This window comes from Branchiostoma belcheri, unplaced genomic scaffold (genome assembly GCF_001625305.1).
Source record: "Branchiostoma belcheri isolate BF01 breed outbred unplaced genomic scaffold, Haploidv18h27 scaffold154, whole genome shotgun sequence".
Taxonomy (NCBI): Eukaryota; Metazoa; Chordata; class Leptocardii; order Amphioxiformes; family Branchiostomatidae; genus Branchiostoma; species Branchiostoma belcheri.
In genome coordinates this window covers 198388-220233 of record NW_017802980.1, presented here as the reverse complement: position 1 = coordinate 220233, position 21846 = coordinate 198388, and the positions used below count along the sequence as shown (strand labels likewise).

The following is a 21846-nucleotide window of genomic DNA, read 5'->3' as shown; positions in this document are numbered from 1 at the left end:
TTGGGGGTATTTTTAGCGTGTTTTGAGGGGGGGTAGTGACTACGAGTTACGCAAAATTTTCGCCGCCAATGACGAATTACGTTTAAGTCTCAGACCTGATTACATCTTTACGCTTTGCGCTTTGTACTAATACGAATTACGTTGATTTTTTGGGAGGCTGCCTACGAATTACGAAGACTAAAAGGCCTGATTACGCCTTACGAAAAAGGGCATGCAGGCCCTCTTTTTTAGACTTTTTTTATCGGGGTTTCTCTTTGCACTGAATTTTTTGGGTTTAGTGGGAAAAAAATTCAGTGCAAAAGAGAAACCCCGATTTAAAAAAAAAGCCTGCAAACACGCTAAAAATACCCCCAAAATCCAAACCTCTGCTTGGAGAGTAGATCAACTTGGCAAGACATCAAAAATTAGAACTCATATCTCCATAATATATAAAGAGCTTTTTTTGTTACTGGATTTTTCTCTTGATTATGGAAAGGTTATAATCAAGCTATCCTCTGGCAAAGTTCCATTTTAACATTTTATTACTGGTATTACAGCAATCATGCAAATGACCAACACATCAACCAAATACATGCATAGCGACTACCAGTATAATTTACACATGTTAAAAGTATGACATGCCCATCATCAAAAGTTTACCAACAATAAAACATCTTCGCCATTATGCAAATTAGATCTTTACAGTGCCCTTGGGAAAGGCACTTTACATGACTTTCCTCACTTAACTCAGGTGAAAATGAGTACTAGTATTGTCTTGTCCCCTGTATTGGTGGCGGCATTAATATAAGTTGAAAAAAAAAAAACTTGAGTGTGCCGTCAACACTCCCAGCATCACACAAGCACAAGTTAATACCTGAGAAACAACTGACTCTGAACTGAACCAAGCGTAAAACTGAGCACCTAGAGACCACATCTAGCGTTGAAACAAGGACAACAACAACAACAACAGGCATAATTTGTATGTGTTGATGTTCTATTGTCTTATCATGTACAACACTAGAATTATAGAATCTCAATTAGTCCTCATTTGTTATACAAATTACGTCCCCATTTACTTAATTTCAATCTGATTATGTAAATCTACCTACATGCCAAAAATCAAGAAAAAAACGTCGTTCCTTCCTCGATTTATTCGCTTGGAAAGATTTTGCTATAATCAGTACAAATCTGGAACAAATGTGAGTTTACCAGTTGGTAAACGTAACTGTACTGTCATAGAGCCAGCCTAGTCTCCACCAGACTTCTTTTGCGGGCTGAATAAATCGTAGAACTCGGCCTAAAAAGGGGCCAGATAAGGTAGCCGACCAAAGAAGCTCGGCGGGGAAATGGAGCTTCTCTGGCCGGCCACCTTCTCTGGCCAATTAAAACCCTTTTTCGGCCGATTTCTACGATTTATTCACCCCGCAAATGAAGTCTGGTGGAGACTATTAAAGTCGTGCGGCCTGGAAAGACACATCAGCTGTTGCGTCCATAGCGTGCCAGGCCGCGGGCCCGACAACATTTTCCACCGACGTCTTGCTGAGTTCTCTCTGGTTTCAGGGTCGACGCAGACTTTAATGTGCGACCCCAACAAGACAATCTTGCATAGCTGCGAAGTTCCTTGCTGTGGAACCCCGTTCGGGAGAGGTCAACAGCAGAGATCTGTGTACTAGAATTAGTTTCTCACATGGCGCGCTTTTGTGGGAGAGGAAGGGGCGCCACAGAAACCGTAATCAGAGACTCTTCAAGATAGATTCCCCTTTGGAATAAAAATACAGAGAGACAACGCTATGAATAAACCAGGGATTTTTCTAAACGGGAATAAGGGAGCTGCTCCGTCATGTAACCAGCCAGCTCCCTCATATCAATTTTCAAATTGAAGTTTGAACCCTTGTGAGTGTTACTGTTATTAAAAAAATCCCCCTTCGTTCGCTTTGCTCCCTTGCCATGCTTGCGATCTGCTCCCTCATGCTAAATTTTTCTAGAAAAAACCCTGAATAAACCCTGGTCAATTCGTACATGGGACATTGTGTTTGTGGTGTACCTGTGAAGTGGAAGAAACTCTAGCACCCCCCCCCCAACCATTCGCCAAACTTTTTACAGAAAGTCACAAGAATTGATGAAAGAAAGGGTAACTGGTGCACGATTGTGCAGACATGGCCTTTCGCCTGGCTGCATTTCGGGAGGGTCGGCTCGGTGGGAAGCACATTCCAAACAGGGCTGTCATATATTAGGCTTGACGTTTCCAGTTTTTCTATCCGACTCTTTGGTCCAACTCCCACCGTGTGGTCTGTGTGGAGGGCACGGGGTCCCAGTCAACCGGGCTCCCGCCGCTCGGCTCCCAACAAACGACGAGAACAAATGGTCCAACTACTTATGAAATAGGAATGCGAGCTGCAGGCAATTTGTATGGTCACGACAAGACTGTGGGATTCTGTTCAATCAAAACTTGAATGAAGAAAACAGCAGAAGAATTTGACGTGGGCGCAATTTCAAGAACTATCTTCTTCCTTATGTAGAACTTGATGACACTGTATTGCATTGCCTTGTCACAGTCTCAAAAACAACTTCACATTTTGGTAAATTTCCATAAAATACATGTACGTTCTAATTCTTTAGCCAACTTTCGAAAGCTTTCATCCTATCGACCTGATCTCTGTTAGTGCCCTGCTACTAATATATCTACACGAGGTGATTGGAAATACGCGATGGGAATTCGCGAAGTTGTGTCAGTCTCAAACAGACCCTGGGATATTATTCAATTTATTGCGAGATGAAGCCGAAAAGAATAGAAATTAGACATTTATTTACACTCTTATATGTTCACATGTATGTAATGTATATGTTAATGTCCATGTTCTGTACCCATGCGACCTGTACTTAGTTCTGTAGAACACAAATGTACAATAAAGGTCTTCATTCGATATCGACTTCTACGTGAAATTAAATGACAAGATAATTTGATAATTTGTTGCCGCTAAGCGCGCTGTGGTTGTCCAGAAAGCGTTGTTATCAGCCCGCTATCACAGGGACATGGTACTTTGTTTGTGTCAATGGCGGTATCAAACATACATCAATGGGCTAATTTGGGGATCAGTTTCTCCATAACAAAAGGCTGACAGCGACACACATGCAAATATTGGAGCTGCTGACAAGCCGTCATCATAGCTAGACAAATCTTATGTAAAGTTTGGTGTCTGGTGAAATGTCTTTGATATGCAGCTATGGTCCTCATTTCGGCTTCTTATGACAGAATGCTAGTAGAACAGAACTCTTGTCATCTCTATTTTTGAAATGTTTCACACATATCGTAACAGTTCCGTAAATATTCAATTTTTAGTATGAAATATTGTGATTTTAATACTGTTTAATTCGAAATTATTACAACCATAATTTATAATTTGAAAGAAACCCGCGCGGTAACATGAAACGGACTCTACTAGTATCTCACTTCTGTGTGATTTTAGTACATTTATCGTGAAGTTTAAAGATATTATGAACGAACCAAAACGATGCTGAATTGAAGGACACAAAGAAAAATAACTATGGTCGTGGTATGGAAATAATATAAAATACGTCCACATAAAAGTCATATAATATTTGTCGTACAGTCTGAGAATCCCGGGATTGGACAGGCAGAAATAATTCTTACATAATTACTAATAATTTACTCATAATGTAAATGTCAGAAAATATTTCACCTTCTAAGCTTGTCATGTCAGTCGTGTTTTAAAGATTCTATAAGATTTTAAAAATTCGATGGAAGAGAACTTAAATTTTATAATATGTTGCACCTTTTCACTGTCTTCAAATATTTCTTTGCATTTTAATTTTTGCTTTAACACTTCTCCTTGACAGATGTCACTTCTGTAAGATTTTGGACAGTTTGATTTATCGGAGCGGTTAGTCAAAAGACTGGCGGTGACTCCAGCTTGTTACATACGAACAAATATTTCTCGCCAGTATGCTAAGAAGCGGAGTCAGATGTGGACAGTTGTTAACACAGACCTACATTTTAGCGTGTAGTGTACGAATGTAGCAATCTCTCAGACAAGCCATAATCATTGTCTGTGGTTCTCCGACTAAAATTATAAATTACACATTAGATAATATAATACTAAAGTATCTGGATCTGTGAGTGTCCATAATTTACAGTTGTCTGTGTCGGGTTGATATCAAAGAGGCTAGTATAGAGGTGAGAAAAGTATTCAAATTTCTGTATGCAAATGCAGCGAAAAGGTGTGGTTGTCCCAGGCATTGTCTAGTCGCACTTCAAAAGAGGCTGTGAATGGGGATCGCTGTCCTGGCAGCACATTGATGACATTGATACGGAAAAGCCTAAATACATACAAATGAGGCCGCGCGCCGAAAACAATAGCCTCCAAATCCGCGGTAACATCAAGACGGGGGAACGTCGACAATTGAAGTTTAGACTTTATTATTCTAATCTAAACGGTGGGCTATAAAACAACAGGAGGACATTGTCTTGCAGAAACTAGTCTCAATGGAGCCCTAAAATCGTGAACTGTGAGCTGCAATAAAGGGACTGCCGAAAGCAAACGTATGAATGGCGAAAACTCCGTGCTGGTCAAAAACTCGTTTCTTGTAACTCTGATGCTTTAAATGTCCGTTTCCTAACAGTTAATTTTACACTGAAGAATGTTTGGAATACGTTGAAACTAGGAGGAAAGGCGTGTACAAATGTATCAAGGGTTTGGGAGTGAAAAAGGTCACGGGAAGGCCCAGTACAGCAAGCACAGACGGGACAATTTTCTGGCCAGAGAATGTCTCACAGTCTCGCTAAGGACATGCCTTTCCGGTTTACACATGCGGATACTTGTAACAGTTTGCGGCCTACGGGCAGGCTAAACTTCAAGCAGATGTCAGGATGGATGATCGCAATATTTTGTGACAGCAATCGGGAAGAAAACATTTTCAGTGCCCGTTTGAGAAGGAAATTTGGATAGGATAGGATGTGGTAGTAAATAGTTGGGGCGAAAATTACATGGGGTTTAGACTCTAGCTAAAGTTGGATTCTGTTGAATACAGGCCATACAGGACTGTTAGACAGCAAAATAAACTACCCGCTGCGTAAAGAGGCCGTCGTCTTTTTAAACTCTCTGGTGCAGAAATAAGCCCATCATTTCAAGTCGGTTTATCATGCGTGGTGTATTTGTACCATAGCAATGGTAGGGCCAGTACGTAAGCACGGAAACAGTCAGATGGTAACTATTGAACCCCGAGTCAGAACCCCCACAGTGTACAAGGTAATGTTAGCAACACTACACCGCGCCAGGGTAACCGGGACTGTCTTTAGGAGGGAACCAAACCCAGACAAACTGACATTTCGATTTACATCCACTGTTTGTTTCGTTCTGCTCTCATGCGTGAACTGCCCGCTTTCCAAGAGAGCGAGACAAAAGAGGCCCCACACAATAGCAAATACACTGAGTTCGAGGCCACCATGGAAATGTACGGTTTTGCGACTGGGCTCACTGAGACATCGGTCTGACAAAATGCACGGACACAGGGTAGCAACAAGGAGGTTATGGCACTAAGTACTAAACGATAGAAAGATTGTCGTGATCACAAGGTTTGTATGATACTCCCACAAATAAACATTAGGCCGTACCTAGTCCCCTCTACCGAGGCACGACCGACAAGTCGGCCCGTGAACAGAGCACCACTTACCGTGTAGATATACAGGAACAGTACGGGCAGGGGAGACATAATTTCTGACGGGCTGTGGTAGAGCGAGTCGCGGCGATGCTTCCGTGCTGAAGGCCGGGTCCAAACTGTGCCTGCACTGCTGTGGAATGTCGCACTCACCAGTCAACTACCTCCCCCTGAATGCATGGAGTCCGTCATAAAAGTTGTAGGGTGTAAGAAAGGGCCGATCAGAGTGACCGCGTTCAACACTATTACACCGGTTGATTATGCCATTGATCTTCGCGCTGATTGGTTGAAATTGATTCAATCTATCAACGCCTGTCACTCATTTGCCTTATATGGCAAAAGCAATTGTGTCTTTTGTAGGAATCCAGCTGTTCATTTCCCTCCCACTGACTCCTCTCTGGCTGGAGGTTCTTTGAATTTTGACCGAAAGACTCGCAAGCGTTTGGCGCTCGCGACCTTTAGCTGTTGTAGTTTGACGTGTGAATGTTGTCCGTGCAGGACTAGCAGCACGGCCGCGGGGCACGGGCAGTCAGCGGGGGACCAGGTTGTTTACATGTGCGGGTCTAGAGACATGCTCGTAGCCTCAGTTATCTATTACTACCATCAAATAGTATAATCAAGGACATTATACAGAAGTATAATGTTCTGAATGAATGAAGAGCTTTATACCCCCCCCCCACACACACACACTGGCTCTGATTCTGAGGCACCTTCTTGCAGAAACAGTACAAATCTTCAACATTGTGGGTATAACGTTATATACCTGGTTGTTGCTTGCAAGAATGAATGAATGGCGAGTTTTATGACACATTTTTGCCCATTCGGCTAAGTACAGGCCACAACAGAACATGATGAACAGATAAAGTTAACAATGGAGGTAAAAATAAGATTTTTTTCACAGATACATGCATGTACAACTTGAACTAACTACATCGTACTTGTTTCGTTATATGAATTCAACTTCTTGCTTTATACGTGTAGTAGGGATAAAAGAACAGATATGTATTCCGAAGGAAGGGCTGTCTAGTTGACTTAGGAATATCAATGCCAATATGGGTTTTTCCACAGTATTAAATAGGGAAATCGACCGTGTTACGTGGCGACCACTAAGTAAAAAAAAAAACAAAAAAAAAACAAAAAACAAACAATTCATTTCTCTTATGGAGTTCAAAGATCGATCCTCTAACTCCATGATTTCTCTCTTTGCTACACAGTCCACATTTTATTTGTCCTCAGTGAAGCAAGGTTTTAAACCCCCTCCAGCCTTCTTGAAGGTTGAACAACATTAAAAAAAAGAACTTAAAACATTCTGAAGCCTCGCACTACTGGAGGATCGGCTTTTCGAAGTGTACATGTATTTGGCATTGTCTTGCGGCTAACAAGGTCCGGCATTTCAAACCTCCTTGCCGCCACCAAATATCTGCTTGAAGATTTTGCAGGGACAAGGGAACACCTTTTAGTATCTCCGACTCATTTTCAGCGTTTTACTCCCTTTTATCACAACGTTAGTATTTCTAGTACGTTGTAATAAAATACCCTGCACTTCGACCAGTTCGGGAGCGGCAAACTGTACTCTGTAGCTAGCCTCTACCAGGCTTCGGGAGGCGGCTGGAAAGAGTAGAAATTAGCACAGGTGCGGCAAAATGCTCTCTCCCAGCAGACAAACTCCCCTGGCATGTTATCTCTGTATTTGGCCGATTTCTACTCTTTCCAGCCGCCTCCCAAAGCCTGGTAGAGACTACTCTTTAACGGACCAACTCCCCTGGCATGTTATCCGTCTATTTGTTCAATTTCTACTATTTCCAGCCGCTTCCCGAAGCCTGGTAGAGGGAGTAATGCAACGCGAGTTACTCTGGCTCGCGCATTTACTGGCCAAACACACCGCGTAATAAAACATATCATACTAGTAGATAAAACGGTTGGGTAAATTGTGACAACTGTTTGAAATAATGTCCCTGGGTAGATTTTAAACCTCCTTGGGTAGATCAAACCGTTGTTATTCAACACAACTGACCCATTGAACCATATATTGTGACCGGTAAGTTTTAGCTAATCTCCAAGCAGATCCCTTTCGGTGGCAGAAAGACAGTATCAAATTGGCCAGGCAGTTAGCCAGAGAAGGTCGCTGGTCACCGACGGGTTGGTGGGAATAGTGACAAAAAAAAAAAAACAAAAACAAAAAAACAAAACAACAACAACATAGAAAAAAACAAAACTGGCGACAACAACAACAACAACAAAGGCCATAAATAAAAAGCTAACGATCATTCCCCACAACCTCTGCTTGGAGAGTAAATTTTAGCCTCCATAGCATGCCAACAACTTGGGGTTTGGGGGGTCTTCATGGTCTTTGGGAGCTTTTAAGTGCTATTCTGATTTCATATAGACAACATAGCCGGCCTGGTTAGCAGGTTGGCTAATCAGAAAACAGCCGAAGACCACCAAATCCCCAGTTCTATAAGCCTGCTACGGAGGCTGCAACTTCTTACACCGCACGTTTGGTCATTATAGTGGTGCCTTCTCACACACTGCACGAACAAATGACGCATAAACATGCAGCATAGATCTGTCTAAAAGATTACCAAAATGACAAGTGAAGACAGCCTTTTGGTTTATGTATTTCACTGTCAATTAGTACAGAGTCCACGGTAACCTGCCATCGGCACGTGAAGGGTCTGTTCCCTGTAACAATTCATTAGCGGTAAAGCGTTACAACAGGTCGGGAGAGGTGCTGAGTCAGGTCTCCTCCCCAGCGGTCATTACCATCACAAGTCAGCCCGGAATGGCCGGTCACTGTGCGCCTGGCGGGGGGAGGGGCATAGATTTGGCAGTGATTTTACCTCAGGCCATAGCAGGTAAATTTTATGGATGACATCCTCCGCAGACTCCAAGTCTAATGCGAGCGGGCGAAAAAAAAACACGGCGGGCCGAAAAAAAACAAGACGGGCCGAAAAAACAAGGCTCCTACAATTTTGACTCAATCATTGTACAAATGGTTTTGATTCAGTAGGAACATCACATACAGCGCCAGCATCACATATCACTGCATCAAAGTAAGAAACAAAACATCAAATCAGAGCCTTTTCTTGTCTCCTCTCTTTATAGTTATCTGCCATCCACATTCCGGCATGTCAACAGACATCTTTGCCCATTTTCGGCATGTTGCCCGGTGTCAGAAGGCAACAAAATGTCTTTTTTCTTTTTTTCAAAATCAAATGCGCGGGCTGATGTCATCCATAAAAATTACTAGTACTTGCTGTGGCCTCACGACACGGAGGTATTGTTTTGGATGTGTCACGTGTGTATGTGTGTGTGTGTGTGCGCGCGCGTTTGTACGAGCGTAGACTGTAGAATGCATCCGATGCAATATAAAGGCTTTCAAACCGAATTTTCATAGTCAGTATAACACTATCCCCTATAACTATCCCCACGCATGTATTACATTGTATTTTCATATCTTCCGATCGCACCGGAATGTTTCCGAAGATTCCCGAAGGTTTCCGGAGATTTAGTCACGTGATCTTCTGTTACCTTCTGACAAAGACACAGAGCGGCACACACACGAAGCTCCTTGGTCATTCTTTTATTTTTGCGGAGATTTTGACTTTTTGACGATGGAAAGCCGCTCACGAGTAACCAAAGGGGAAACACCGGAAAGGTCCCGCCTGGTGGAGGATGGGAGCACAGAAGTGGAACAGAAGGAGGTACTACAGGGGGGGCCGCAAGCCCTTTTCCGTCAATTTGTCCGTAGAGGCTAGCCTATACCAGGCTTCAATGGCTGGAAAGAGTAGAAAATTATCGGCCAAATAGAGAAATAAGCATGCCAAGGGAGTTTGTCCGTTGAGAGAACAGTTCGGTGAACAGCATGCTTATTTCTCTATTTGGCCGATTTCTACTCTTTCCAGCCGCCTCCCCAAGATCCCCCAAGCCTGGTAGAGGCTACGTAGAGCGTAATCGGCTACGTAGAGCGTAGACGGACCGCTCTCAACTTAGAGCGTAATTGGCGCTTTTTGCTTTATGATGATGCGTAGAGCATAATTCACGTTTTAATTCTTCGTAATGCGTTGCAACCACTTGGAATTTATCGTAAAGCGTAATCGCTACTGTAGCGTAATACTAGTACCATGGATTTCTACCTCCATGGTAATACGTAGCCGGCTCTCAAAATTTGGCGTTGTCGGGACCCCCCATGCAGGCCCCCCTACAGTACTAGTAGTAATAGGGGACGTGAAATCTACCAAAACACAGTAGCAAGAGTAGTAATAAGTTAACATCACAGGGTGCAATATTTCGTCAAGAAATAATGTGTTACATAGGCATGTGACTGTAGATATGTGACTGTAAAAGTGTATTTCGCACTGTATTTCGTACATTTCGGTAAATACACGGACCGATGGACCTCGGTCAACCTCCGCGGTGTAACTGTTTGTCTCACTATTGAACCTCCTTGGTCTCACTTTACAACTTGAGTGTTTGCCAGTAGTGTTGTAATATCAGTAGATTAACCACCACTTTCCAATCCGACAAGTTTGCCTTTAGATGAAAAGTTGGCCGTAGACTGCATTCATCTAGATGAGGGTCTGCATGGGGGGTCCTGATTACGCTTTACGCTAAATTTATGGAGGCCCGCAACGCTTTACGTTAAATTTCCGGAAGGCTGGCAACGTTTTACGCTAAATTTTCGCCTCCTCACTACGAATAACGGTAAATAAAATGACTTCCCTACGAATTACGGGAAATTATAAAGAGGCCGCCTACGCCTTACGGAAAAGAGCATGCAGACCCTCCTAGATTTGAACCCCATTGTCAGTAGACCGAACTTCGTGTGAAATTAACATAACAGTACTAGCGTAGCTTCACCGCTCGCGAATAGCCTCCTTCGCAGACTTGTTGGGGTCGGCGTTACTAGTATTTTTTTCGGTGAGCGACGCGAGTTATGCCGCGGAGGGACGATTTGCTGCTGAGGGAGTTTTTGCCGCGGAGAAACCTTCTCTCCAGTCCATGGCAAAAACTCCCTCGACCGAAGAAAACAAACGCCGACCCCAACAAGTCTGCGAAGGAGGCTAGAGGGATTCACGGGTTGACTGGAGGAATGATTTATATTATTATATATTATAATTTGTCAGTGTCTGATATAATTCTAGTACATGTACCTTTCCCCCTATGCTCCAGGACAGTCCAGGTCGGGCCCAGGTGAACCTGCCAGACAGGGACACGTTTGACGCACTTCGTAAAGAAGAACAGATAAAGATACTAACGGTAATACTGGCAAAGATTTTAACATCAACAATCATTATCATTTTGAAATTTGCATTTGGAACATATAATTCTACAATACTACTCTACTCTACTTATAAATCTTTTGTCACTACCATCGTTTAATTTTGATCCTTGTTTTTCCTTAGGAGCTGACATATGCCATGTCTCATGAGGAGATAAAATCACTACTACTGGACGTGGCGGACAGACGGCCTGATGTCATTCTTCATGCACTTGACATGCTGGAACTGGAAGTTGGAGTGAGGAGGGGGTGAGAGGAGGGGGGGTGAGAGGAGAGGGGGTGAGAGGAGAGGGGGTGAGAGGAGGGAGGGGTGTAAGTTACCCCCACTGTTACAGGGGCAGCGATGGAGAGGGGTTAGTAGCCTGGGGGGACAGGGCAGTGGAGATGGCTGTGTGGGCTACAGGGCTCGAAAATACTGGGCGCATGTGCCCCTTTGGTATGTGGGTAGGTCTTAGGAAGACAAGGGTCAAGCTTGATTTTTGATCTCCTGTCAGATTTCCATGGTACTGTAGCGGAATGTCTGTTTTTTTTGTACCTTGTCCTGTACTTTTCATGTCATACATGGTCAGATAAAAGAGGCATTGGTTTGGTCCTCCAAGCAACTTATACTTAAACTGCACAGGATACTTGTATTTTTGTTAGAAGTTCTAAAAAAGAAAATAACAACAGGTTTTCAGCTTAGATCATTGCAAACGGCTTATTATAATGATTGTATCTGTATCTGTATCGCCTGTATAACCGCATTTCGGCATAACACACCAGCTGTTGTAAAGGGCAATGAAGCTTTTCAATTATGACATGTATGTACATGTATGTATTACCTGGCCTGAGCACATATAGGCAGGTATATGTATTGTACTTTTTTTGGATGTTCATGAATTGTTTCTTAGTGTTTTGCTGTGTCACCCAATTCAGGAGAAGCATTCATGCTCCCCCTGCTGATGTACATTTGGAATTATGCAATAATGATAATAATATACATGTAGTATATTATATACTGTAAAGCACTTTGTTCTCACGGTCTGGGAAAACTGGACATGTTCATGCAACTACAGGTATACATGTTTGCAGTGGTGGCAGGTGTGGAAGAAAGTTGGCAAATTATTAATTTGCTGTAAGACTACACCAATTTAATTTCTTGGTTAAAGGATTCGCCCGCTTCATTTTTTTTGGATTTGCAAATAAAAATAAAAATTCAGAATCAACTGCAAAATTCTCATATTTTGCCCTGAACAGTTGAAAACAGTCCTTTTCATCCTAGTTGTTACAGTTATTCCATCTTTCAATGCAGTGGTATCATTAAAAGTTCACAATTCATTGTTTAAATTTTGAATCAGCCTGGTGTGTTGACTTCATGGCTCCTATCGTACCATTTTGGGCCATAATAGGATGCCTAGGCCTGTTTTTTTTTGCCTGCCCGCTCCATTATTTTTCTAGAAAAATCCGTTAAGGCCACACCAATTTAATTTATTGGTTCTCGGATTCGCCTCTTCATTTTTTTCTGATTTGCAAAAAAAAAAATTCTGGTTCTGAATCAACTCAAAAATGCTCATATTTTGCCCCCAACAGTTGTGGAAAGTCCTTTTCTTCCTAGTTGTTGCAGTGTTTCCATCTACATGTATCAATGCAGTGGTTTGATTAAAAGTTCAAAATTCATTGTTTAAATATTAACACAACCTTTTGTGTTGACTTCAAGGCTCCTATCATAGCATTTGGGGCTATAATAGGATGCCCAGACCTGTTTTTATTTTTATTTTTTTTCGCCCTGTCGCTTCATGTTTTTTCTGACAAAATCCGAGAACCAACAAATAAAATTGGTGTGGCCTACTGATAAATTTGTAGTACAGCCAACTTTGTGTGTGTAAAAGTACCACGAATACAAGGTGATTTACAGTAAGCAATACATTAACAATTTAAATATGATTGATTGAAATCAAGTTTCCTTTCTTACATATTTAGAACCTCTTGATGTCAAAGGGATTTTTGAAATACAACAAATTAAAGTTGAGAAATGACAGAAAAACAAATGTATTATTATTACACATGATCTCATTCTGACCTCTATCCTACACTACTGTGTCCTTTCTTGCTAAGGCCAAACCAATTCAATTTGTTGTTTCTCAGATTTTTTCAGAAAAAATATGAAGCAACAGGGCAAAAAAAACAAAACAGGTCAAGGCAACGAACCCATGATAGCCGGAAAGGAAAATCCATAAAGTGAACATACCAGGCTGGTTAGTGATCAAAACAATAGATTTTGAACTTTCAATGAAACAAAATTGCATTGTCACATTGAAAAACTTTAAGAACTAAGAAGAAAAGGACTTTCTTCAAACGTTGGGGCCAAAAATGTCTTTCATTGAGTATTTTGCAGTTAATTTAGAAAATTTTTTTTTTTGCAAAGGCCATGTTGATTTGATTATATGGATGACATCCTCTGGAAACCCCAAAACTGATGCGAGCGCGCGAATAAAAAAAAGTTTTGCAAAAAAAAGTTGCTTTTATGAAATCTACGTTGTTATGAAGGTCGAACGAGTATGGTATGGCGAATAATCTACTCTTTAAATTCATTTCTTTGCATTTTAGTTTTTTGTTTGATTTTGGCATTCTACGACGTTGGAATCGTTTTCAAATATTTTTTTTGCAACTTTCGGTATATATTTGCTCATTTTGCAACTGTTTTGTACAATTTGCAGTGTGGTTGGAAACTTTTTTTTTTGGAAACGGCCGAAAATTCATGCGCACACGGATGTCATCCATATAATCAAATCAACATGGCCAAATCAGAAAAAAATGGACAGGGCGAATCTGAGAAGCAACAAATTAAATTGGTGTAGCCTAATGACACAAGTGCCAGCAAACCTGCCTCATGTAAGAGGTAGCTTGAATATTTGTTGTTGTTTTCTTTTGTTTGGAAAAAGTGAGGCTGCCTCTGTACTGAGTATTCATAGATAGGGCCACACCAATTTAATTTGTTGGTTCTTGGATTCGCCTCTTCATTTTTTCTGATTTGCAGAAAAAAAAATGATTCTGGTTCTGAATCATCTCAAAAATGCTCATAATGTTATATATTTTGCTCCCAACAGTTGAGGAAAGTCCTTTTCTTCCTAATTATTGTTTTTCCATCTATCAATGCAGTGGTTTAATCAAAATTTCAAAATTCATTGCTTAAATATTAAACTAGCCTTTTGTGTTGACTTCATGGCTCCTATCGTAGCAATTGGGGCTATAATAGGATGCCTAAACCTGTTTTTATTTTTAATTTTTTTCGCCCTGTCGCTTCATATTTTTTCTGAAAAAATCTGAGAACCAACAAATTAAATTGGTGTGGCTTATAGATTGTTTACCGTTACCAAGTACATTTGTAGTTGGAAGTTTTGGAAGCAATGTATATGACTCCTTCCCAATTTATTGCCCCTCTAATGAATTTTGTTCAAAACACACCTCTTTGAAATAAACTCTTAGCTATGTAGCTATGTAAAATACAAACTAAGCTTCTTACAAGACTTTGCAAAATAATCTGTCTGTTATCTTGTCATGTTCATAGATAAACACAAGAAAAACATAAGATCATAAAATAATAGCACAATTTGCAGCCAAAATCTACAGTATTGAAATCTTGAAAACTTTCATAATGTCAACCTACTCCACCTTTTACACTGCGAGCATCCTTGCATTGCATATTTGTCTGCCAGGCTCTGCCTATACACTACACAACTGGCTCCTTTTGTTTCTGAAACTTGCCATTTTTGTTTACTGTAATGAAGAATAAGTACAGTGCTTGCTAGCAGCTTATTACGTTGGTAGTAGTAAAATCTTTGCAGCTTTGATACAAAGTGAGCATTAAATACTATTTGTCTTCAGAAATGATCATGTACCAATGATTCAGAGATGACTCGCATCCAATCTGGTGCTCCAGTCACACATGCCAACCTGATTTTTTTACAAATAGAAAATTTTAAAAATTTGTATTAAAATCATTCATAATAAGGCACAGAATCAGCCTCCTCACATTTTTGATTCACCTTGCTCACTTTCTGACAACAATGACAATTAAGGTCAATTTGATTCCCATACAACAATTTCAAAAGGTTCTACTTTTGAAGCCAGATTTCATATTCTTCAATTTGCCTCTTTGTGCAAAAATGTTACATTGATTTTGATTTGCTAACATATTTGGTTAGCAATAATCTTTTTGGTAGGCAGAATAATTTTAAAATGTACAAATGTCGTTACATTTCAGAGATGAAAGGGTAACAGTGACACACAGGCGTTCTATCAACAACCCTGGAGAAGATAATTTCAGAAATCAGAAACTCTTCATGCCCGTAGCCACCCCCCACAAGGCTCAAAGGTCCACTTTTTGGTCCACTTTTTATGTAAAGCCTACTACTAAAGGTCCAAGATTTTTCTTGAAAAGATGGACTGGAATCATAGAAAAAGTGCTCCCTTTGTCATTGAATAAAAATTTATCTCTGATTTTTTCTTTGAAATCCTCTCAAAAATGCACGAAATGCCATTTTAGAAGGTTCATTTTTCAAAATTTTCCAGGGGAGCATGCCCCCGGACCCCCCTAGGAACCTCGCACCTACAGCGCTCGAGGTCCCCTCCAGCAGTGGGAAGAACCCCCCCATTCAAAATCCTGGCTACAGGCATGAAGATAATTTCAGAAAACAGAAACTCTTTCGCTAGCAAATACTACAGATTTTACTTTCTGGTTTCTTGAGAGGAGAGCTGATAGGCTGAGACCGGGCGCTTGCCGCCCTCTTCTCTCTTGCGTTGGCCCTCAGCTGTTCTGACTGTACCCTCACCAACTGGTCCTGCAAACTCATCATAATATTCTGATTCTCCTTCAGTGCATTACTCTGAATAGTCAACTCTTGACGAAGGATTTCAATTTCCTCTTGCAGTTTGCGTTCCCGTTCCTCCACCACTTGTTGCTGTTCTTGTTCCAGTTTTTGTTGCTGTGCTTTGTAGGTCTCCTGAACCCTCTCTAACTGTTCCTCCGCTCGCTGCTTCTCTTCTTTCAGCCTCTCCACCTCTGTTATTAAGGTGTCCTTGGTTTTGTACATGGGCTTGGCGGCCGGTTTGCCCAGGCCGCCTGGTGGCTCGCTCACGGTTGGAACGAGAGCGCCCGCTCGGCCTCGACTACGGCCTGCACGTAGACGGTTTAGCGGCCGCTGCACACCGGGCATCGGGCCGACCCGCTTCATTCCCTCCTGCCCGCGGTACGAAGACGGTGGCGCCAGTTTCCCCTCCTTGGTGGTGACGGTGGGAAGGGACAGCTTCTTTCTCGCCTGGAGATTTCCCTCAGTGTTTTTGGTGACTTCAGACGCGTTTCTAAGCGCCACTGCCATTTGTTCAGAAGAGTCTGAGCTGGAAAGGTGATCCATTTCATCCGCAGCAAAAGTATCCACACTACTCTCAGTAGACACACGTTTGATTTGATTCTTGTCTTCACCTAGCACCAGAGAGCCGTCTTTTGCCTTTGCTCTTCCCACCGGAGTGGAGGGTTTAGGGTTCCAATCAGCTCGAACAGTTTTCATCCCGTCCTTGTTTTTCAGTTCTTTGTTAATCTGGATACTAGTTTCTACAGATACAATGCTGTCATTCCCGGAGGCTTCTGTCTCTGTTAGAGCATCATCATCAGTGACACCTCCATCATCACTCTCATCTGCGTCTTGTTCATCCTGACTAACCAGTGCTGACGTGCTCAGCTCGTTCTTGATCCATGTTGGAATAGTTCCCTGTGTGTCGTATTCTGAGGCCTCAGAGCTGGTGTACTCATCCCCCGCATCATTACTAGATGCGGAATGGTGCAGATTTCGAGGCGGGACTTCCAGGTTTGGTCCCATTTTCTTTTTAAAGGACCGTTTTTTCCGCGTTCGTTTGCGGGGTGGCGGTGCGGCTGTCTCCACCTGGACAAACAGGTTCTGTCCGTGGGCCACGACGTGGGTGAGCGTGAGTGGGATTGGTTCGGCGCCGGGCGTGCCTCCCGTCCCGATGATGGAGTCACAGCGCAGGATTGGCGTAGGTGTGGTTATGAGCTCTGTCTCCTTGTCACCCAGACTAATGCTGCCGATACTGCTGTGGGAACTGTGTCGTTTGGCAGATCTACCTCTTGTCTCCCTACTGTCTACACCATCTCCACTCACGTTATCTGCGTTCAGAGAAGAACTAGACACCGGTCTTTGAACAGAACTTGCAGAACTGACGGACAGTCTGTTAGTGTCCTGTGTAGGCGTGTGCGCTCTCGTCTCCACGGCTATGTTATTCACACTCCCAGCACTAGTGATGGAGATGTTGCTAGAGTTTCGGCGATGTCCAATGGGAGTGAGGTCCTGTTCTTCCCCGGTGCCTCCTCCTTCAGCTGATTGGTTGTTGTTTTCTTCTGGTTTTTCTTTCGGGCGGTACCGGGTTCCCCAGAAGAACAAGGCGTTCTCTGAGTTGATTCCCACTGCGGTGAACATGTCTCCACAGGCCAGCATGGTGACTGTTTTGTCTGATATCCCAGGGTCTTTGACCTCCATTGGTGCATCTCTCGGCTTGGTGTGGCCGGTCCCGAGTTGTCCCTCCATGTTCCTCCCGAAGGTGTAGACCTTGCCAGGCTCCACCAGTACTGATGTGTGGTGAGGTCCGACGGCCATGTCGATGGCTCTGTGGTTGGTCAGGGCTCGGACAACAGTCGGCACCTTCCTCCCCGGGACTTCCACTTTCTGTAGCAGGTTCTTCATGGCTCTCAGGAAACCCTGCCGATGGTTCAACCCTAGTTTATTACTCTCGTTGTTGCCACATGCCAGGACGCTGCCCATGTCTGTGAGAAACATGGTGCCGTCCACGCCACACTTGACCTCCCTGATGAAGACAGGTTCGCTGATTTGGACCTCCTGCGGAGAGAAGTGGTCTTCCTCGTCTCCCAGCCCGAGGCAGCCGTGCCGCCCGCGACCCCACGCAAACACCTCGCCGTCGCTCCCCACCGCGACCACGTGGTGCGGTCCGCACGAGATGGCACGAACGTCCACGCTTAGGAGAGGCTCGATCAGTCGTGGCCGTGAAGCGCTCATCCAATCACCATGCCCCAGGCAGCCATTACTGCCGTCCCCACACGTCATCACGATCCCATTGTCACTGACAAACACACTAAAACCATCCCCACAGCACGCTCGCACGATAGACTTCCCCTTCAACGCTTCCACCATTTCTGGCTTGCTACGACCCAGAAGGTCCCCGTGACCCAACTGGCCTTTGCTTCCCTCCCCCCATGTGTAGACGGCTCTTTCCATAGCCACGACCACCATGTGTTCTGAACCCACAGCAACCTGTCTGATCTTGATCTTGGCTGGAAGCTCGATCGGTGTGAGTGTCATGGCACACGTGTCCAGGTAGACAAGCACAGATCGAGTCCTACGCCGCTTGCTGCTGGCGAGTTGTTTGGAACCATCCAGGGATGAAGACAACTCATCCTCCCACTCTGTGGCCCCCTCCTCATACCTGTATAACACAACATCAGCAAAACATAAACTAGAAAAGTAACATTTGCAAAGCAAATGCATAATGTTTACCTTCAGAGTCATGGTCTGCTCTGTTCATTCTTACTCAAACACATTCACATACATGTACTACTAGTATATGGTGACAGGAGCAGAGCAGACCATGAAATTGCAACATTATGTAACTCAACACCAGTCACCATGGTGAAAGACATCAACAAATCATGTCATTGGTCAGATCAGAGGTCACGGTTTGGAGAAGAAGAGGAAGAAACAGAGCAAAAACAAGAGTTCCGAGATCTCATACCTCCATGAAATATGGGATTGCCTTGTCAATGTCATACTTCATTTCAACATGTCCTCATCAATTATGCAAATGACATCTACATTAACATAATATATGTATAGTGGTGTTAATCTTACACATGTCACGAGGTATAAAATTCCCATCATTCACCAATAAGGAGTCACAGAATTTTCACATTATGAAAATTAGGTCATCATTAGCATAATTGGTATCTGTCGATATTCCTCCTGCCACAGATTAAATAGATTGCATGTATAAAAGAACTATTATATAAAACACTGTAATTATAGAATTTCCTCCTTAATTATGCAAATTAAGTCCTCATTTGCATAATTTGCATTTAGTTATGCACAACTCTCTCTCTCAGATACCTACACACCAAATATCATGAAAATACATTGTTCCTAACTGGAGTTATTGGCTTTTAAAGATTTTGCCAGAAGTCCCCTGCAGTTCCAGAGCAAGCTGCTAGGGGGACCAAACCCACACCACTTATTCCTGACAGGACAAGCTATCTGTCACCAAAAAGTCAAGACCATAGCATGTTTAGAACAAAAGATAAAAAAAAGGAAATTCTGCTGCAGTAGCAAGGTCATCCACCAGGAGGCCCATATTTGACCTTGACCTTTGTCTTTCCAAGACCTACCAGCATACCAAATATCATGGCAATCCATAAAGGCGTTCTGAAGTTATGCTGACCACAAAGTTGCGGAAACACACACAGACAGACAGACACACACACACACAGACAGACACACAGACATACAGACAGACACGCCAAAAACAATATCTTCATTTTTCATGGAGGTAAAAAATAGATCAACACTTGGCCAAGGGATGTAGCTAATTCATTCTCTCTCTTTGGCTGGAGTTCATTGACTTATTAAACCTCGGGGGCATCACCTTTCAATAGTGACCAAACGGGTTTGTAAGTGTCATTCCATCATGGCGGGACAGTCTGAAGCATAGCCGTCCATGTTTGCCTTTAATATATCGTGAGGGGGCAATGCATCCACTTGACAAAGTCTGGATGTCTGGGGAAGCTGAAGTCTAGCTGGCACTGTGGACTGCAGAAGATTGCTGAGTTGGCATACCGACGGAGCGAGTTGACACTTTGCAACATGCAACGCCCAGAGGCCATAGAAAACCAGACGGCACATTAATGGGGCAACACTTCGTGTATTTCTGCTTCGTCGTCTTCTTGGCCGCTTTGGGATTTTTTGCTAGCAACCTAAACACCAGGTAAGGCTTTTAGCGTCAGAGCTTCCCCACCTCCACTCGTTGCCCTCCTGAGATCTTCCCCACCCCCACTCGTAGAGATCTTTCCCACCCCCTACTCGTAGTTTTTGAGTCACTCTGCCAGTGATGGAGCCCTGTGTTTTTTGATAGGAACACTTTCCAAGCAGAGGTTTGGGTCTGTGGTTATTAGGTTGGCATGTTTTTAGGCTTTTTTATCGGGATTTATCTTTTGTACTGGATTTGTTTTTATGATAACCCTGTAAGGGGTTGAAAATGACACTTTTTATGCATATTGTAAGAGGCCATCGTCTTTGAAGTTTTTGTGGCCAGCATGATAATCTGGTTATGCTAATTCGAGGCTTTGATGATAGAAACATCAAGGACATGGCGGATAGGTGCCAAATGTTGTATTGTTCCCTTGCTAGACGACTGTCTGCATTGCAATCTGTGGCTCTGTCTGTGGTTTGACAATAAAAGCTGGGAGCTCAGTGGGTTGGGGAAACAGTCTAGAAGACAGTCTGAGACAGAGACAGCTTGAGGGAAGGTTACAGAGAAGACTGTCCCACCCCATCGTCTCCCGTGCGTGTGTGACGGCAATGCCTGTGTCCTGCGTGTGTTCTTGCTAGCCCTGTAGTTAGTCTCCCTTGCAGCATCCCAAAAGAACCCGGTGAACACCACCTCGGTTACATTTGGCGACGAGGATGGGATGCTGTGTCAACCAACATCTAGGGGGACGCTGCAGGGCAGAGCCACGCCGGGACCAGGAGGGCCGGAGCCGCGCACGGGAGGGCAGGACCGACGCCAGAGACGAGCGGACCTCGACAGGCGGGCCACGACGAGAGGAGGCAGCGAGCCTGTTTCTGTAGAGCCGCAGGAGAGGAGGGATGTCGACAGGGACCAGAGCGGGGCCGGGAGAGACCCGGAGACATCGGCCAGGGATCAGGGGAAGACGCCGGGCGTTCGGACGGAGGACAGAGCCAGGAGCCGGACAGAGACAGTGAGTGGGCCGGTGTCGTGTGGGATTTGAGAAATTATGCCATGTACGCTCTGACTGACCGCCTATGTCGAAGTTTTGGTCGAAGGGTCTTCTAGCATTAGTTTTTCTAGATTTGGTAGTGTTTTAAAGAAGTGATTAGTGTTGAAAGTGGTGACTGAACGTTTTCGGCTCGGATTTATATTTTTTAGTCTCCTTCAGCAAGAACAAGGAGTTGAGGAAAGTTTGATGTTCATTTTGAAGTTGTAGATGGTTCTTCTGGAGGGTTGGATGTTGGAATCCTGTGGTGTTCGAACTTGGATATATTCATCTGATGTTGGTTTTATAGAGTCTAGTTGGAAACTGTGATGGGTGGTGTGATCCCCGGGGAAACCAGACTTCGGGGGTTGGACTTTAGTCCTTCAGGGGGTTACATCGCCTGGGTTAGATAAAGTCTTGAAGTCGAACAGTGTTTTTCGCTTGTCTGTAATTTGTTCTTTGCACTGGTTTTTCTATATCCTTTTGAGTTTTTATGTTTTTGCCTCTGGAGTTTGGACAGTGAGTCCAGGACTTTGATTTGTTTTGAATATTCAAAAGGTTGACAGTTAGAATATTAAGCAGGTAGTGCGGTGTCTTTTGTTGTCTTTCCCATCATGTTATCTTTGTCCGTTTTTGTTGTGGCTATTGTCTTAGTTATCACTTTGAAAGTGTAAAAAGGACTTTTTAGAGGATGTTTGGGAATGTTCTTCATATGGAATCAAGTAGGATAGCTTGTTGGGAGCTCTACCAACTCCCTCGGTTGAGCAGGGGGCTTTGCCTCACTAGCCCAAGGTCCTGACGCAACCTTGGAGGTAATACCCTACGGACTCCCAGGGCAGAATGTGTATTGAGCGGGCCTGGC

The 21846-nt window shown here is 43.4% G+C and overlaps 1 protein-coding gene and 1 pseudogene across 2 annotated transcripts in view; one reads left to right on the top strand and one right to left on the bottom strand.

Moving 5' to 3' along the window:
- Positions 1–21846, bottom strand: part of LOC109465615 — a 48443-nt pseudogene that overhangs the window by 12283 nt on the left and 14314 nt on the right. The window contains exons 6-8 of the transcript XR_002139974.1: positions 15648–18427; positions 6043–6048; positions 5671–5785 (exon numbers count right to left, since the gene is read on the bottom strand). The product of XR_002139974.1 is annotated as an uncharacterized LOC109465615 (transcript). The remainder of the gene's footprint in view (positions 1–5670; positions 5786–6042; positions 6049–15647; positions 18428–21846) is intronic.
- LOC109465614 lies at positions 9154–11194 on the top strand. The gene is made up of 3 exons (XM_019762978.1): positions 9154–9359; positions 10828–10914; positions 11061–11194. Exons 1-3 carry the CDS (start codon positions 9270–9272, stop codon positions 11187–11189), a joined length of 306 nt encoding a protein of 101 aa, XP_019618537.1. The 5' UTR covers positions 9154–9269; the 3' UTR covers positions 11190–11194.

What these genes read in the sequence shown, in the direction of transcription:
- LOC109465614 (XM_019762978.1), top strand. Translation starts at nt 9,270, where the DNA reads ATGGAAAGCCGCTCACGAGTAACCAAAGGGGAAACACCGGAAAGGTCC. An exon ending in CAGAAGTGGAACAGAAGGAG is followed by an intron (nt 9,360 to 10,827) that starts GTACTACAGGGG and finishes CCTATGCTCCAG; the next exon opens with GACAGTCCAGGTCGGGCCCA. An exon ending in AACAGATAAAGATACTAACG is followed by an intron (nt 10,915 to 11,060) that starts GTAATACTGGCA and finishes GTTTTTCCTTAG; the next exon opens with GAGCTGACATATGCCATGTC.